Source organism: Oncorhynchus gorbuscha, linkage group LG01 (genome assembly GCF_021184085.1).
Source record: "Oncorhynchus gorbuscha isolate QuinsamMale2020 ecotype Even-year linkage group LG01, OgorEven_v1.0, whole genome shotgun sequence".
Lineage (NCBI taxonomy): Eukaryota > Metazoa > Chordata > Actinopteri > Salmoniformes > Salmonidae > Oncorhynchus > Oncorhynchus gorbuscha.
In genome coordinates this window covers 69,712,783-69,732,107 of record NC_060173.1, presented here as the reverse complement: position 1 = coordinate 69,732,107, position 19,325 = coordinate 69,712,783, and the positions used below count along the sequence as shown (strand labels likewise).

At 44.1% G+C, this 19,325-nt stretch overlaps 1 protein-coding gene across 2 annotated transcripts in view; it reads left to right on the top strand.

Moving 5' to 3' along the window:
* dachd (dachshund d) overlaps nucleotides 1-19,325 on the top strand; it is a 281,750-nt gene that overhangs the window by 248,206 nt on the left and 14,219 nt on the right. For both annotated transcript variants that reach the window (XM_046359169.1, XM_046359160.1), the window contains exons 7-9: nucleotides 1,398-1,543; nucleotides 7,897-8,044; nucleotides 15,313-15,456. In XM_046359169.1, the coding sequence (XP_046215125.1) occupies nucleotides 1,398-1,543; nucleotides 7,897-8,044; nucleotides 15,313-15,456 (438 nt within the window). The remainder of the gene's footprint in view (nucleotides 1-1,397; nucleotides 1,544-7,896; nucleotides 8,045-15,312; nucleotides 15,457-19,325) is intronic.

Sequence of the window (19,325 nt, the reverse complement as noted above, 5' to 3'; positions counted from 1 at the left end):
TGTGTTCTTGTTTTCCTACCTTATCAGGACCCTAATGTCCTAACAATTCACCTGAATGTTCTGAAAAGGTAGGAAACAAAATAACTTTTTTGAAAAGTCAGGACTTCATGTCCTCAATTTTTTCAATTGCTATTTTAAGGATTAGGCTTAGGGTTTTGGGGTTGAGGTTAGGGTTAGGGTTAAGGTTGGGATTTGGGGGGTTACGGTCAGGTCGGGGGTAGGGTTACGTTTAGGGTTAGGGAAAATCGGATTTGTAATGGTCAAACATTTTTACTACCCAAAAAGTCCTGACATTTTGCAAAAATAAAGCTGCGTGTGCGTGTGCATGTGTGTGGTTGACTTATTATTAAGGCTCTTCAGACATAAACATAAAGTGGAACCTCTTCCTGACAGAGTGTAATGTCTCTCTCTCTCTCGCTCTCTCTTTCTTTATCTAGCTATCTCTCTCTCAATTCAATTTAATTAAATTCAGAAGTTTTTATTGGCAAAGTGGTACTTCCTGACATAGTGGAATATCTCTCTCTCTCTCTTTCTTTATCTAGTGCTCTCTCTCAATTCAATTTAATTCAATTCAGAAGTCTTTATTGTCATGGAAGTGTTGAACACATACATTACCAAAGCAAACATATAGAAACATATCAATGATGACACAGATATATATTTTGCACATACACACGCATACACACACCACTCTCTCTCGCTCTCTCTCTCCCTGGTGTGTTATGGATAGTGTGTACAGCAGATGGCAGGGCCCCTGCCTGGCCCTCTGTTGGTGATGAATGGTGGATGATGTCATCCTATAAGTTTGACAGGCACCCGTGCGTGCGTACACAAAGGAAGCTGATCCAGCCGAGGTAATGGAGCTCTGTAGGCCTGCTTCTTCTTATTTGGCAATCCACATGATTTACTCCCTTCAATGGGAAAAGCTGAATTTGTGTCCTGGATGGATGAAGGTTAACCCTTTGGTTAGACCCTGAGAGACAGTGTAGAGTAGACAATGCAGACTGGAGTGAATCTCAATAGTCTTTTTGTGAGTTCTTGTGATCTCATTCTCAAAAAAACATTGGATGAGAAGAAACCTTGAATCCTCTCATCCAAGGTGATTTGAGAAGGAGGCACTGCTTTTTTAAGAAATGCTTTTCAGATTTAGCCCTGGACTGGATTTTCTATCAGAGTGGACCTGAGAGCACTGATTGACTGAGTCATAGACTTCAGTACTTATACAACTACTGTCAACCAATGTCAAGCTACTGTTTGGATGCACAGTAGGATACTTAAACATATGATTCGAAATGTCTCACAGCTGAAAAAAAGTATATAAACCACTATGTAAGGTACTGTGTTTTATTTCAAAGCTGTCAGTAAAGAATCATGTCCTTACGTTTTCTGTATTCCAGATGACAATCCAATGTGCACCCCGACGGCGAGAGACAGCTACGAGAGGCTGTCACTGGCTGGACAAGGTCTACCACCTGGCTTCCCTTCACCATTCCTGTTCCCAGACGGCCTGTCATCTATTGAGAATCTCCTCACTAACATACAGGTACAGTAGGTCTAACCAATCGAGGTGCTCCTCACTAACATACACTTACAGTACCAGTCACAAGTTTGGACAGAGCTACTCATTTTAGGGTTTTTCTTCATTTTGACTATTTTCTTACTTTGTAGAATAATAGTGAAGACATGAAAATGATGAAATAACACACATGGAATTATGTAGTAACCCAAAAAGTGTTAAACAAATAAAAATAAATGTTATATTCTTCAAAGTGGCACCAGACGGGATGGCTGCTGTTTTACGGGCTCCTAACCAACTGCCATTTTGTTTATTTTTTCGCATTGTTTTTCACTCATTTTGTACATAATATTGTTGCTACCGTCTCTTATGACACGGAACCCAAACCGGCTGCGCGGGTGTGCCATCGTGCATAAATATATATTTGTCCCCCCACACCAAACGCGATCACGACACGCAGGTTCAAATATCTAAACAAACTCTGAACCAATTATATTAATTTGGGGACAGGTTGAAAAGCATTAAATATTTATGGCAATTTAGCTAGTTAGCTTGCACTTGCTAGCTAATTTGTCCTATTTAGCTAGCTTGCTGTTGCTAGCTAATTTGTCCAGGGATATAAACATTGAGTTGTTATTTTACTTGAAATGCACAAGGTCCTCTACTCGACAATGAATCCACACATAAAATGGTCAAACAAATTGTTTCTAGTCATCTCTCCTCCTTCCAGGCTTTTTCTTCTCTATACAGGAAGGCCTTAGCAATACTATACTGGTAGGCCTTAGCAATACTCTACAGGTAAGCCTTAGCAATAGTTTACAGGTAGATTGTAGCAATACTATACAGGTAGGCCTTAGCAATGCTATACAAGTATGTCTTAGTAATACTCTGCAGGTATGCCTTAGCAATGCTATAGAGGTAGGCCTTAGCAATACTATACTGGTAGGCCTTAGCAATACTAAACAAGTATGTCTTAGTAATACTCTACAGGTAGGCCTTAGCAATACTATACTGGTAGGCCTTAGCAATACTATACTGGTAGGCCTTAGCAATACTATACAAGTATGTCTCAGTAATACTCTACAGGTAGGCCTTAGCAACACTGGTAGGCCCTTAGCAATACTATACTGGTAGGCCTTAGCAATACTATACTGGTAGGCCGTAGCAATACTATACTGGTAGGCCTTAGCAATACTATACAAGTATGTCTTAGTAATACTCTACAGGTAGGCCTTAGCAATACTATACTGGTAGGCCTTAGCAATACGATACAAGTATGTCTTAGTAATACTCTACAGGTATGCCTTAGCAATGCTATACAGGTAGGCATTAGCAATACTATACTGGTAGGCCTTAGCAATACTATACAAGTAGACCTTAGAAATAGAATAGAATATCCTAGCTAATACACAGGTAGATCTTACAAATAGCAAAAGAGTAAAGAAAACTTTGGTTAGTATAGCCGTTTATCTTAAGTACCATTTAGGCTGCAATCGTAAAGACCAGGGTCTGTATTCACGAAGCATCTCAGTATGGGAGTACTGATCTGGGATCAGGGCATCGAGTTCCATATAATCGTATTCACTGTGAGGCCTCCCGAGTGGAGCAGTGGCCTAAGGCACTGCATCGCAGTGCTAGCTGTGCCACTAGAGATCCTGTTTCGAGTCCAGGCTCTGTCGCAGCCGGCTGCGACCGGGAGACCCATGGGGCGGCGCATAATTGGACCAGCATCGTCTGGAATGCTCTTGTCCCATCGTACACTAGCGACTACTGTGGCAGGCCAGGTACAATGCACGCTGACACGGTCGCCAGTTGTATGTTCCTCCAACACATTGGTCCGGCTGGCTTCCAGGTTAAGTGGGCATTGTGTCAAGGAGCAGTGCGGCTTGGCTGGGTTGTGTTTCGGAGGACGCACGGCTCTCGACCTTCGCCTCTCCCGAGTCCGTACGGGAGTTGCAGCGATGAGACAAGACTGTAACTACCAATTGGAGATCATGAAATTGGGGACCAAAAAGGTTATATAAAAAAGTAATGTTTCAAAAACATTTATACAAAAAAATGTAATAATAGGTAACTTGCATTCAAATAAATGAATATCTTGCCGTTCAATACTGAACAAAAATAGCATGATCATTACACAGCTGCACCTTGTGCTGGGGGCAATAAAAGGCCACTCTAAAATGTGCAGTTTTGTCAAAAAATACAATGCCACAAGTTTTGAGGGAGCAGGCAATTGGCATTCTGAATGCAGGAATGTCCACCAGAGCTGTTACCAGATAATTTAATGTTCATTTCTCTACCATAAGCCGCCTCCAATGTTGTTTTAGAGAATTTGGCAGTACATCTAACCAGACTCACAACCGCAGACCACGTGTAACCCCACCACCCCAGGACCTCCACATCCAGCTTCTTCACCTGCGAGACTGTATGAGACCAGCCACCCGGACAGCTGATGGAACTGTATACAACAGAAGAATTTCTGCACAAACTGTCAGAAACCATCTCGGGGAAGCTAATCTGCGTGCTTGTCGTCCTCACCAGGGTCTTGACCTGACTGCAGTTCAGCGTCGTAACTGACTTAAATGAGTTCAATGGTCACTCGATGGTCACTGTGCTCTTCACGGATGAATCCCAATTTCAACTGTACCAGGCAGATTGTATGGCATCGTGTGGGAAAGCGTTTTGCTGATGTCAACAGAGTGCCCCCATGGTGGTGGTGAGGTTATGGTATTGGCAGGCATAAGCTAAGGACAACGAACACAATTGCATTCCATAAATGGCTATTTGAATGCACAGATATACCATGACAAGATCCTGATGCCCATTGTCGTGCCATTCTGCTGAAAATATCCCAGTTCTTCCATGGCCTTCATACTCACCAGACATGTCACCCATTGAGCCTGTTTGGGATGCTCTGGATCGACAGCGTGTTCCAGTTCCCACCAATATCCAGCCATAGAAGAGGAGTGGGACAATATTCCACTGGCCACAATCAACAGCCTGATGACCAGGTGGCGAATCGCATCTACGCATGTCTGGCAGACATATCAGTGTGGATGACGGATCCCCACCTCAAGCTGAACCTCGGCAAGACGGAGCTGCTCTTCCTCCCGGGGAAGGACTGCCCGTTCCATGATCTCGCCATCATGGTTGACAACTCCATTGTGTCCTCCTCCCAGAGCGCTAAGAACCTTGGCGTGATCCTGGACAACACCCTGTCGTTCTCAACTAACATCAAGGCGGTGGCCCGTTCCTGTAGGTTCATGCTCTACAACATCCGCAGAGTACGACCCTGCCTCACACAGGAAGCGGCGCAGGTCCTAATCCAGGCACTTGTCATCTCCCGTCTGGATTCCTGCAACTCGCTGTTGGCTGGGCTCCCTGCCTGTGCCATTAAACCCCTACAACTCATCCAGAACGCTGCAGCCCGTCTGGTGTTCAACCTTCCCAAGTTCTCTCACGTCACCCCGCTCCTCCGCTCTCTCCACTGGCTTCCAGTTGAAGCTCACATCCGCTACAAGACCATGGTGCTTGCCTACGGAGCTGTGAGGGGAACGGCACCTCAGTACCTCCAGGCTCTGATCAGGCCCTACACCCAAACAAGGGCACTGCGTTCATCCACCTCTGGCCTGCTCACCTCCCTACCACTGAGGAAGTACAGTTCCCGCTCAGCCCAGTCAAAACTGTTCGCTGCTCTGGCCCCCCCAATGGTGGAACAAACTCCCTCACGACGCCAGGACAGCGGAGTCAATCACCACCTTCCGGAGACACCTGAAACCCCACCTCTTTAAGGAATACCTAGGATAGGATAAGTAATCCCTCTCACCCCCCCCCCTTTAAGATTTAGATGCACTATTGTAAAGTTACTGTTCCACTGGATGTTATAAGGTGAATGCACCAATTTGTAAGTCGCTCTGGATAAGAGCGTCTGCTAAATGACTTAAATGTAAATGTAAATGTAAATCTATGCGAAGGAGATGTGTCGCGCTGCATGAGACAAATGGTGGTCACACCAGAAACTGACTGACTGGTTTTCTTATCCACGCCCCTACCTTATTTGAACTTCTTTGGGCTAGGGGGCAGTATTTTGAAGTTTGGATGACAAACGTGTCCAAAGTAAACTGCCTGTTACTTAGGCCCAGAATCTTATGCATAGAAGTGGTAGATTTGGATAGAAAACACTCTGAAGTTTCTAAAACTGTTACAATAATGTCTGTGAGTATAACTTCTTAGGGCAGGGCGCCAGTGCAAATTCAAAACAACAGAAATCCGATAATTCAAATTCCTCACACATACAAGTATTTCACACCATTTTAAAGATACTCTTATTGTTAATCCCACCACAGTGTCCGATTTCAAATAGGCTTTACGGCGAAAGCACCACAAACGATTATGTTAGGTCAGAGCCAAGTCACAGAAAAACGCAGCAATTTTTCCAGCCAAAGAGAAGAGTCACAAAAAATCAGAAATAGAGATAAAATGAATCACTAACCTTTGAAGATCTTCGTCAGATGACACTAATAGGATTTCATGTTACACAATACATGTATGTTTAGTTCGATAAAGTTCATATTTATATTTTAAAAAATCTGTGTTCATTGGCGTGTTATGTTCAGTAGTTCCAAAAACATCCGGTGATTTTGCAGAGAGTCACATCAATTTACAGAAATACTCATCATAAATGTTGATGAAAATACAAGTGTTATACATGGAACTTTAGATACACTTCTCCTTAATGCAACTGCTGTGTCAGATTTCAAAAAAGCTTTATGGAAAAAGGAAACCATGCAATAATCTGAGTACGGCGCTCAGAGCCCAAACAAGCCAAAAAGATATCCGCCATATTGTGCAGTCAACAAAAGCCAGAAATAACATTATAAATATTCACTTACCTTTGAATAAGACTTTTGGTAAGTGGTCTATGGAATCATGCAGTACTGGGGTGATTGTGTTCTTTGTTCTTTTTTCTTTCTATTGAAAATGCTTTTGTCTGGTTGAAATATTATCGATTATTTAGACAATTGACAACCTGAGGATTAATTATAAACATCATTTCACATGTTTCAACGAAATTTACCAGTACTATTAGGATGTATTCATCTGCATGTTTTGACCGCCTTTGAGCCAGCGGATTACTGAAATAAACGTGCCAACAATACTGAGTTTTTGGGATATTTTTTTTCAATTTTTTAACTATGAAAAACTATTTAACTATTTAAATCACTTAGTTATAAGTAATTTAAATTGACTGATTTTCTTATATGAACTGTAAAATCTTTGAAATTGTTGCATGTTGCGTTCATATTTTTGATCAGTGTATATCAGAGTGTAATGATGTGGATACAGCATTCCCTTGCTCGCTGCTCTGATACCCCGATACCACAGACATCAGAGTCCTCCACGGTTATCCCTTTGGTCTGTGCATTAATTAGAAAACAACACACATACATACACAACTCCAACACTAAAGTAAGTCATCTCTGATAATGATCTCGGCATTTAATATTTATATACAAATCAACAAAATGGAACCGAGCAGATAATTGAGATAAAGCAGCTATGTATGTCTAAATTGGGGTCATGGGAACCAACAATTAGTAAACTATAGCCCACTGCATTTGGTGTAATTACATGTAGATGTAGAGTAATTGTTGTGGAAACAGACACTGCACAGAATGGAGACTATAATAATAAGTATTCGAACTGTAATAGTAGCATGGCTGTAAAAGCCTGAGAGATTTTTGTATATAGTTAGATAGTTAGCCAATTTCAAGGCTCATAACAAAGGGTCTGAATACTCATATAATAAGTTATTTCTGTTTTTTATTTTATTTTTTAACTGTTTTTAGTTTGTCATTATGGGCTATTGTGTGTAGATTGATGAGAGGAAAAAATATTTGAATAAATTTTAGAATAGGGCAGTAACGTAACAAAATGTGGAAAAAGTGAGCTCTGTAGATGAAAAGATGATAGAACAGGCGTTAACAAGATAAAGATGATACTTCTCTATCCGTCCACCTGTATTTCATAACTATGACCAAGAGGGGTCAGACAAACCTCAATCACTCCATCTCGCACACTTGACACATTTTTTTAAAATTAACTCAATTGTTACTATGAAGAATTACAATGATAACACATACATAAAATGTACTGTAACTGATAAAACATAACTATCCCTCATTCAAGCAGTTTATTTTACCTTTGTGTGTGTGTGTGTGTGTGTGTGTGTGTGTGTGTGTGTGTGTGTGTGTGTGTGTGTGTGTGTGTGTGTGTGTGTGTGTGTGTGTGTGTGTGTGTGTGTGTGTGTGTGTGTGTGTGTGTGTGTGTGTGTGTGTGTGTGTGTGTGTGTGTGTGTGTGTGTGTGTGTGTGTGTGCAGGGCCTGCTGAAGGTGGCAATTGACAACGCGCGGACCCAGGAGAAGCAGGTGCAGCTGGAGAAGACGGAGCTGAAGATGGAGCTGTTCAGGGAAAGAGAGCTCAGGGAGACCCTGGAGAAACAGCTCGCTATCGAACAGAAGAACCGAGGTAGGTGTGGGTGTGTTTGCACACAAAATAACAGAGGTACTGACAACCACCTGGCAGAGAGAGTGAGAGAGATAGAGATGGAGATGGAAGAAGAGTGGGAAAAGAGAGAGAGTGAGAGTTTGTGTATGTGAGAGAGAGACTCATAGTCTCTGTGTGTGGGTCACATAGCAGTGCAGTCTACTAGCTGCTACTAGCTGCTGCTCACAAGAACAACAATTTCACGACACCAGGGATATTCAACCAGGGTCCACGGCGGTACTGCAGGGGGTCCGTAAAAATATATAACAAAACTTTACAGTGTTTTCATGAGTATTGCTAGCAAAAACAGAATAAACACATTTTGAATGAAACATATACAGTAGAAAATAGAATATATTTATTTCTCAACTCGTAATATTACACTCATTGGAGCCAATTACACTCACTGAAGTCAAATGATGAAAACATCAGTTGTCTAAACATCATTATAAGCACCAAGTGGCCTTGATAAATAGTGAAACTGGGCACAAAAGCAATAAGGGCATTATAATGAATAGAAATGTCAATATGACAGCAGTCAAAAATAGTCAATTATTGTCAGCTCGTGCTTATATTGTGTACTTCACGCAATGGCATAAGTTGGATTTAATTTAGCTGTTATCCCACAATTTTCGTAACTTTCACTTGCTTGATACATTTTGACATACCTTTTTTTGTTGTTATGTGTTTTGGAACATTGTCTTGAGGCAAAGCATTTCAGCTTCAGATCACAGACAGATGGCCTGACATTCTCCTGTAGGATTATCTGATACAGAGCACAATTCATGTGTCCTTCTATTAAGGCAAGTTGTCAGGTAATCTGTCTGTGAGCTGAAGCTGAAGGTCAGCAAGACAATGATCCAAAACACACAATCAAGTCGAAATGAAAATGGCTAAATAGCAACACATTTGAAGTTTTGGAATGGCCTAAACCCGATTGAGATGTTGTAGCAGGACCTGAAATTAGATGTTCATGTCTGAAAACCCACAAATTTCACTAAGTTAAATGTTCTGCATGGAAGAGTGAGCCAAAATTCCTCCATAGCGATGTGAGACTGATCAACAACTACAGGAAGCGTTTGGTTGGAGTCATTGTAGCTAAAAGGTGGACTGATCAACAACTACAGGAAGCATTTGGTTGGAGTCATTGCAGCTAAAAGGTAGACTGATCAACAACTACAGGAAGTGGTTGGTTGGAGTCATTGCAGCTAAAAGTGTCAGAACCAGTTATTGAGTGTAAGGGGGTAATTCCTTTTACACACATGGGCATTGGGTGTTGCATAACTTTGTTTACTAAATAAATGTGACCCGATTCAGGAAACTTCACAGAAGCCATTTAAACGTAATTATTTTTTAAATCAAAATTCAAACTTTCGTCTGCCTTAATAACAAACGTGTGTGCCATCTGTAAATACGCATTAAAATGTTTAAATTATGAGCCTTGTTGGTTAAGCTACAGAAAAAGTTAGCAACCTTCCCACTAGACATGATTGGCTGAGATAACGAGTGGGCTGGACATGCTAAGAGAGGAGTTCGGATTGATTGGTCTGCCATATTGAAAGCTTCTGTCTATTTGAGCTCGTCAGTCTGGGTTGGTAATCCTGTTGAACACGGCTTTTTTTATGTATTGTCACGCCCAGACCTTAGCGACTATACGAAGAGTTAGCTCAACGACGGAAGCACGAGAGGCAGCCCCCAAAAAATGTTTTGGGGTGGCACACGGGGAGATTAGCGGAGGTAGGGTTTACACCTAAGCAAAACTCCCTGTGCTTACCGTGGGGTGTGTGACTGGTCAAGCACCGTGTTATGCGGTGATGCGCACTGTGTCTCCAGTGAGCATTCACAGGTCGGTGCGCTCTGTGCCAGCGCATTTTCCGGGCGGAAGTGGGCATCCAGCCAGGACGGTTTGTGCCAGCTCTACGCTCTAGACCTCCAGTGCGCCTCCACGGCCCAGTGTATCCGGTACCTGCTCCACGCACCAGGCTTCTAGTACGTCTCCTCAGTCCGGTGAGAACTGTTCCGGTTCCATGTACCAGGCCTCCAGTATGTCTCCCCAGCCTGGTAAGCCCTGTGGCAGCTCCACGCTCTGAGAGAGAAACGTTATGGGTGGGGCTAAGGCTTAAGAGGGTGTGAACAATGCTGAATGGGTGTATACAACGAAGAGCTCTTAACTAGGTACCAAAACATTCAAAGGGGATTTTCTCAAAAGTGAGTTTACAAGTTGATCAACTTTCAAAGCAGAAGTACTTTCCCATTTTTCCTCAAATGCAATGCATGATATACCATTTTGTAGATCTGGGTCTCTACTTTTATCCAATGTAAAAAACACCTTTTCACATTTTTCTACATAAGACCGAATCCAGGTGGTGAGTCACAAATAAAATAAGTGTGTAATTGTTATGTTATTTTTTCACTCAGGTTTCCTTTATTTAATAGTAAGTATTGGTTGTATATCTGATAACATTCAGTATCAAAAATATGCAAAAGTATAGAAAATTAGAAAGGCTGCAAATAGTTTTTCACGGCATTGCACCATTTTAAGATTATAACTAGAATGGATCAATACAATAGAATGGTCCGCCCTTTTCTTCATTGACTACTGCTGATTACATAATTATGCATCGTTCTCTTCCCCTCGCTCATCAACTCACCCATACTCGCCTTTCTCCCCATCATACTTTACTTCATTTATTTCATCCATTGTTATATGTGTGAAATTAGTTTCGGTATAGTTTAGGTTCAGTTTCGAGGACTGCAATTTCAACTGTCTGAAGGAAGGAGTAGAGCAGGTCCTACTGTTGGGAGGAGGAGCAACGAGGAAAACCATTAAAACCTCCTAAAACTGGTTATAACTCCAGTTCTGTTTGTGATATTACGATTCTAACACCGACAGTGCGTTAAATAGACTTATTTAGGGTAAGTCAAGGGCGGAGGGGGTAGCTAAATAAATTAATAAAAATCATGAGCAGTCAAAATGACTTCTTTAGCGGTTCTAGTGTTAACCAGCTAAACAGCTGCTCTTAGCAAAAATATGTTTGGAGGTACCTATTTAGCTCATTATAATGTGGGTAGGTCAAAATAGTGAAAAACTAACTACCAAATCTATTAATTTTAAAATTTCTTCTCCTTGCCATTATCATTCAGCTGATGATAAGACAAGACGTGAGATTGTTGGGGGTCTAATGCAATCCCTGTGCAAGTAAAGGTTGAAGACTCCTGCACTACACAATATGCACACAGCACAGTACATGAACCTACTTATAGAATCTAAATGAAAATACATTGTTTGAGTCCTAAATGGCACCATATGTAGTGCACTACTTTTGACTGGGTCCATAGGGTACCATTTTAGACACAGCCCTTGAAATTCAATTGAGTGCATGTTTCAGAGCTTATTAAAACAGTTTAACACACATATCTAAATAATGAACAGGGTCATACTGTACATACATAAAAAACAACTGCTGTATGTTTCTATGTCACTGCTTCCAATGAACGAACCACTTAGTACCGTTCCCCACAACAGCGAGAGATCAGATGATTATGGATCCATATTGAATTATAGAAATGAATGAGTAATCGTCATTCTAAGCATTAGTGACACAAATAGAACTTAAGTTAACACGTTTGTGTTTTATCAAGCTCTGCAAACAGTTTAATCAAGTACTTTATTATTTAATGAGCCAATTTCATAAAAACAAGCTTAGGAATTAGCTCATTTTCTTTAAGTTCCCTCCAGCAGTTGGCTGATTTGAGTTCAACATAGTTTGCTAATTGAGGCAGTCTTATTTCCACCAATCAAATCAAATTGTATTTGTCACATACTCCGAATACAACAGGTGTAGTAGACCTTACCGTGGAACATGCTTACTTACAAGTCCTTAACACACATTGCAGATCAAGAAATAGAGTTAATAAAATATCTACTAAATAAATGTAAAAAAACAATCAATAGGTAACACAATACATTTACATAACAATAACGAGGCTATATACAGGGTGCACCGGTACTGAGTATATGTGCGGGTGTACAGGTTAGTCGAGGGCATTTGTAAAGTGACAGGGCATTTGTAAAGTGACAGTGTAGTAGCAGTGTGAAAACAAAGGGGGGGTTCAATGTAAATAGTCCGTGTGGCCATTTGATTAGTTTAGTTGTTGAGCAGTCTTATGGCTCGGGGTAAAAGCTGTTAAGGAGCCTTTTGCATGCGGTAGCAGAGAGAACAGTGTATGACTTGGGTGACTGGAGTCTTTGACAATTTTTGGGCTTTCCTCTGACACCTACTTGTATATATGTCCTGGATGTCAGGAAGCTTGGACCTAGTGATGTACAGGTCCATACACACTACCATCTATAGCACCTAGTAAAATGCCAAGCACTTGCCATACCAGGCAGTAATGCAACCGGTCAGGATGCTCTCGATGGTGCAGCGGTATAACTTTTTGAGGATCTGGGAACCCATACCAAATCTCTTTACTCTCTTGAGGGGAAAAGGTGTTGTCGTGCCCTCTTCACAACTGTCTTGGTGTGTTTGGACCATGATACTTTGTTGGTGATGTGGACACCAAGGAACTTGAAACTCTCGACCTGCTCCACTTCAGCCCTGTCGATGTTAATTGGGATGGGGGTCTGTTCGGCCCTCCTTTTCCTATAGTCCATGATCAGTTCCTTTGTCTTGCTCACAGTGAGAGAGAGGTTATTGTCCTGGCCCACAATGCCATGTCTCTGACCTCCTCCCTATACGCTATCTCATCGTTGTTGGTGATCTGGCTTACCACTATTGTGTCGTCAGCAAACTTAATGATTGTGCTGGAGTCGTGCTTGGCCACACAGTTGTGGGCGAACAGGGAGTACAGGAGGGCACTAAGCATGCACCCCTGAGGGGCTCCAGTGTTGATCAGTGTTGTTGTTTCCTACCCTTACCGCCTGGGGGTGGCCCGTCAGGAAGTTCAGGGTCCAGTTGCAGAGGGAGGTGTTTAGTCCCAGGGCGCTATGGTGTTGAACACTGAGCTATAGGAAATGAACAGCATACTCACATAGGTGTTCCTTTTGTCCAGGTGGGAAACGGCAGTGTGGAGTGCGATTGAGATTGCGTCATCTGTGGATCTGTTAGGGCGGTATGCGAATTGGAGTGAGTCTAGGGTTTCTGGCATGATGGTGTTGATGTGAGCCATAACCAGCCTTTCAAAGCACTTCATGGCTACCGACGTGAGTGCTATGGGGTGGTAATAATTTAGCCAGGTTACCTTAGTGATCTTTTGCACTATGGTGGTCTGTTTAGGTATGACTTGGCCAGGGAGAGGTTGAAAATGTCAGTGAAGACACTTGCCAGTTGTTCCACGCATGCTTTGAGTACATGTTCTGGTAATTTGTCTAGCCCAGTGGCTTCGTGAATGTTGACCTGTAAAAAGTTCTTGCTCACATCGGCTACGTAGTTCGTGATCATACAGTAGTCCGAAACAGCTGGTGTTCTCATGCATGCTACAGTGTTGCTTGCCTAGAAGCGAGCATGAAAGGCATTTAGCTCGTCTGGTAGCCTCGCGTCACTGGGCAGCTCGCGGCTGCGTTTCCCTTTGTAGTCCATAATAGTTTTCAAGCCCTGCCACATCAGACGAGTGTCAGAGCCGGTGTAATAGGATTCAATCTTAGTCCAGTATTGACGCTTTGCCTGGGTGATGGTTCGTCTGAGGGCATAGCGGGATTTCTTTTAAGCGTCCGGATTAGTGTCCCACTCCTTGAAAGTGGAAGCTCTAGCCTTTAGCTATGCGAGGATGTTGCCTGTAATCCGTGGCTTTTGGTTGGGGAATGTACGTACAGTCACTGTGGGGACGATGTCATCGATGCACTTATTGATGAAGCCAGTGACTGATGTGGTGTACTTCCCAATGCCATCGGAAGAACCCCATAACATTTTCCAGTCTGTGCTAGCAAAATAGTCCTGTAGCTTAGCATCTGCTTCATCTGACCACTTTTTTATTGGCCGGGTCACTGGTGCTTGCTGCTTTAATTTTTGATGTAAACTGGAATCAGGTGGATAGAATTATGGTCAGATTTGCCAAATGGAGGGCGAGGGAGAGCTTTGTACATGTCTCTGTGTGGAGTTAAGGTGGTCTAGAGTTTTTTTCCTGCTTGCACATCTTGCACATTTAACATGGTGGTTGAAATTTGGTAAAGCAGATTTAAGTTTCCCTGCATTAAAGTCCCCGGGCACTAGGAGCACCGCCTCTGGGTGAGCATTTTCCTGTTTGCTTATGGCGGCATACAGCTCATTCAATGCTGTCTTAGTACCAGCATCAGTCTGTGGTGGTATGTAGACAGCTACGAGAAATACAGATGAAAACTCTCTAGGTAGATAGTGTGGTCTACAGCTTAGCATGAGATACTCCACCTCAGCCGAGCAAAACGTCAAGACTTCCTTAGATATGTTGCACCAGCTGTTGTTTACAAATATACATAGACCGCCACCCCTTGTCTTACCAGAGGCTGCTGTTCTATCCTGCCAACACAGTGTATAACCTGCCAGCTGTATGTTATTTATGTCGTCGTTCAGCCACGACTCGGTGAAACATAATATATTACCGTTTTTAATGTCCCGTTGGTAGTTTAATCTTGCTCGTAGGTCATCGATTATATTTTCCAATGATTCCACGTTGGCCAATACAACAGATGGCAGTGGGGGTTTACTTGCTCACCTACGAATTCTCAGAAGGTAGCCGACATCCACCTCCTTTTTTCCCGTCTTCTCTTCACGCTAATGACGGGGATTTGGGCCTGTTCCCGGGAAAGCAGTATATCCTTCACGTCGGACTCGTTAAAGGAAGTTCGTGGTGAGTAATCACTGTTCTGATGTCCAGAAGTTATTTTTGGTCATAAGAGACGGTAGCAGCAACATTATGTACAAAATAAGCTAAAAAATCAGTTACAAACAACGCAAACAAACAAACAAAATAACACAGTTGGTTAGGAGCATGTAAACTGTCAGCCATCCTCTCCGACAACTTCTAATTGCAGGAAATTAACTTTTGAACAAAAAAGATTCTCTCCGCCGTCAGGTGGGGGGCCCCCAACAAATCTCGCTTAAGGCCCACAAAAGGCTTGAGCCGGCCCTAATATGTTTATCTTGTCTCTAACCACACTTGCCACTTGCCAAGTCATTGTAAATAACCATTTATTCCTAATTGATATGCTTAGATAGAAAATGATTAAATAAAATGTATTTGATACATTTATCCTCTTCTCTCTTTTCCCTCAGCAATAATCCAGAAGCGTTTGAAGAAGGAGAAGAAGGCTAAGAGGAAACTGCAGGAGGCTCTGGAGTATGAGTCCAAGAGGAGGGAGCAAGCCGAACACTGCATCAAACAGCCGTCACCCTCAGAGAGCCTGCGCTCAGTCAATGGTTAGGGTTGTTTTTAATTCTCTGTTTCACTCTACTTTCATGTTGTCAAGGCTCAGGAGAAGACCCAGATGCAGACAGTTTTGAAGTAACCAAAGTTTATTACAAAAACAGGGGGGCAGGCAAACGACAGGTCAAGGGATTCCAGAGGTCTGTAGTCCAAAGTAGAGTCCGAAAGGTACAGAATGGCAGGCAGGCACAGGGCAGGCAGACTTCAGTAATCCAGGGTGATGTGACAAGGTACAGAACGACACGCAGGCTAAGGGTCAGGGCAGGCAGACTGGTCAAAAATTGGGAAAGCTAGAAAACAGGAACTAGAGACAGAAAGGAGCACAGGAATAATGATGCTAGTAGGCTTGACGTATCAAGATGAACTAGCAACAGACAAACAGAAAACACAGGTATAAATACACTGGTGATAATGAGAAAAATGGGTGACACCTGGAGGGGGGTGGAGACGAGCACAAAGACAGGTGAACAGGTTGTGATAGTACCCGCCCCCACTCTAGGGGCGCCACCTGGCATCCTAATTTGGCGCATACCTGGTTGACCAGGGTGATGAGGCCTGGGTGGGTCCAGGATGTTCCTAGCGGGGACCCAGCACCTCTCCTCTGGGCCATAACCCTCCCAGTCAACCAGGTACTGGAATCCCCTGCCTAGTGGTCGAACCTTCAGGAAGCGCCTCACCATGTACGCCGGTTGGCCGTCGATTGGAGACGGGGAAGAGGGGTGGACCTAGAAACAGGAGATATTCTAGGTTCTTGTGATCCGTCCACACAATGAACGGATGTTCCACCCACTCCAAACAGTGTCTCCACTCCTCCAACGCCATCTTCACCGCGAGAAGCTCACGATTTCCCACATCGTAACAGAAGCCAGGGTGCTGCAGCCCCGGATAAAGCGCCGATAAAAGTTGGCAAGTCCCAGGAAATCTTGCAGCTGCACTCTGGACATAGGCTGGGGTCAATCCACCACCACTCTCACCTTCCCTTGATCCATCTGTACATTCCCTGCAGCGATGATGTAACCAAGGAAGGGGATGGTGGAGTGATGCAATTCGCATTTCTCAGCTTTCACGAAAAGCTGATTCTCCAGAAAGGACCTGTCGGACGTGGAGCACGTGTTCTTAGGCTAAGTGGGAGAAAATAAGGACGTCGTTAACGTAGACGAAGACTAACTGGTTCAACATGTCGCAGAGAATGTCATTGACCAGGGCCTGGAACACAGCTGGGGCATTGGAAAGGCCAAATGGCATGACCAGATACTCGTTGTGACTGCTGGCTATGTTGAAGGCAGTCTTCCACTTGTCCCCCTCCCATTATCCGCACCAGGTGGTAGGCATCCGCAGCTCCACCTTGGAGATAACTGTGGCCCCCCGGAGCGGCTCGAAGGCCGAGGCGATGAGTGGTAGCGGTTCTTCACCGTGATGTCATTGAGGCCCCGGTAATCAATGCACCGGCGCAGGGTTTTGTCCTTGTTCTTCACAAAGAGAACCCTGCGCCTGCGGGGGAGGCGAAAGAACGGATACACCCTGCAGCTAGGGAGTCCTCGATGTAGGTCTCCATAGCCTTGGTCTCCGGACTGGACAGAGAGTACAGTCGTCCCCGGGACAGTGTGGTGCCTGGGAGAAGGTCGATTCCGAAATCATAGGATCAGTGCGGAGGAAGTGAAGTGACCCGGGCCTTACTGAAAACCTCCCGGAGGTCCTGGTACTCAGCGGGAATGGCGAAGATGTTCTGGGGCAGGTTATGCTGAATTCAGGCAATGGGCATGGCAGTACAGTCAATAAGGGGATTGTGTCACTGGAGCCAAGAGAATCCCAATGCCACGGGAACCTGAGGAGACTTAATTAAAAAATAGATATTTCACCTTATTTCACTTTATTTAACTAGTCAAGTCAGTTAAGAACAAATTCTTATTTACATTGACGGCCTACCGGGGAACAGTGGGTTAACTGCCTTGTTCAGCGGCAGAACAACAGATTTTTTTACCGTCCAGAAACCTTTCGGTTACTGGCCCAACACTCTAACCACTAGGCTACATGCCACCCCAATAATTAGCATGAATTGGATAGCCTCGCTGTGGTTACCCTGACACTCGTAGGTTGATAGGAGTGGTATTGTGGGTGACCCAGCCTATAGACCGCACATCCAGCGCTCTAACATCCATGGGAATGGAGAGGGGCTGAGTGGGGATGCCCAGCTCGGACACCAGGGTAGCGTCCATAAAACTCTCATCGGCCCCAGAGTCGATGAGTCCCCGGAGAGATTTTGACTAGTTCCCCCACAGCAGGATGGCATGGAAAGGGTGTGAGTAAGGGGAGAGTAAATGGTCTCCGTATGGCCCACCAGACTACTTGCCCCCTACTGGTGAGCCGGGTCTTTTACTGGACATGAGGACATGAAATGAACAGTAGTGCCGCAATACAGGCAACTCTTCGTGTGAAGCCGGTGTAGACATTCAGCTGGGGACAGCCTATCTCTGCCTAGTTGCATTGGCTGAGGAAGAGGTAATTCGGCAGACTTCGGAGACAGGCAACGGAGACGTTGGGACTTCCGGGAGGCAATGTGGAATCCTTGGGCGGGCGAGTAGAATCAAACCCCCTCGCCTTCCTGCATTCCCGTAGCCGCCCATCGATGGTCAATGGTCAAGGATGATCAAGGCAATGAGCGAGTCGAGATCCGTCGGTAGTTCCCGGGCTGCTAGTTTGTCCATGACCTCCTCCGATACTCTTTGCAGGAACGTGTCGAACAGCAATTCCGGTTTCCAGACACTCTCAGATGCCAACAAACGGAAAAAGTCTGTCACACTACAGGAGTCTTGCCAAGGCTGGTGTAACTTCCGGGCAGCCACTCTCCCGGACAATTGAGTATCAAAAACCTTCTTCACCTCCGCCACAAACTTTTTCAGACTGAAGCATATGGCCGACTGCTGTTCCCAAACGGCCATAGCCCAGGCAAGAGCACTCCCGGACATCAGCGTGATGAAGTACACTATCTTCGAGAGATCCAAGGGGAAGGAGGAGGGCTGTAGCTTAAGAAACGCTCAACAGGTTCCTGACTCTCCAGCGAAGCGGTGCTCTCGGGAAGCCGGGTGGCCAGGGAGGCCGCGCTGCTAACAGCCAGGTTACTGAGGAGATGGGAGATTACCGTTGTGGTGGGCTGCCTGACAAAAAACCAGCAGAATTGCTCCAGCAAAGTGTCCAACGCGCCAAGGTCTGGAACCCATCCATAAGACCACGAAGCAACTCTTGGTGGCTCCTTGGGAGGAAACGGTGTTGCAGAGGTGGTCCAAGTCTGCTGGGTTCGTCATGGCCAGTTCAGAGTGGTGTGACAAGGTACAGAACAACAGGCGGGGCAGGTAGTGGAATGGTCAAAAAACAGAAAATCTAGAAAATAGGAACTAGAGACAGAAGGGAGCACAGGTGAAAACATTGGTATGCTTGATGAAACAAAACTAACTGGCAACAGACAAACAGAGAACACAAGTATAAATATACTGGGGATAATGTGGAAGATGGGTGACACCTGGAGTGGGGTAGAGACAAGCACAAAGACAGGTGAAACAGATCAGGGTGTGGCATATTTATATGCTTTCTGTTTTTCACTGTTTGCAGCAAAGAATGTGCTTCTTGGGGATCATAGAGTATTGTACTGTCCTGTCCTGTACTGTGCTCTACTGCTCTCCTATTTTCTTCTTTCCTTTGTTTTGAGTGCTAGCTAAAGACAATAGATCGCAGTTACACTCAATCACAGTGTTGTGCTAATAACTCATAGTGTTATAGGTTATTGTCTTTACATATAACATAAGTTATATCAAAGCTAAATCATGATTCAGCAATCTGACTGATCATTCAATGTCTTATTATATTT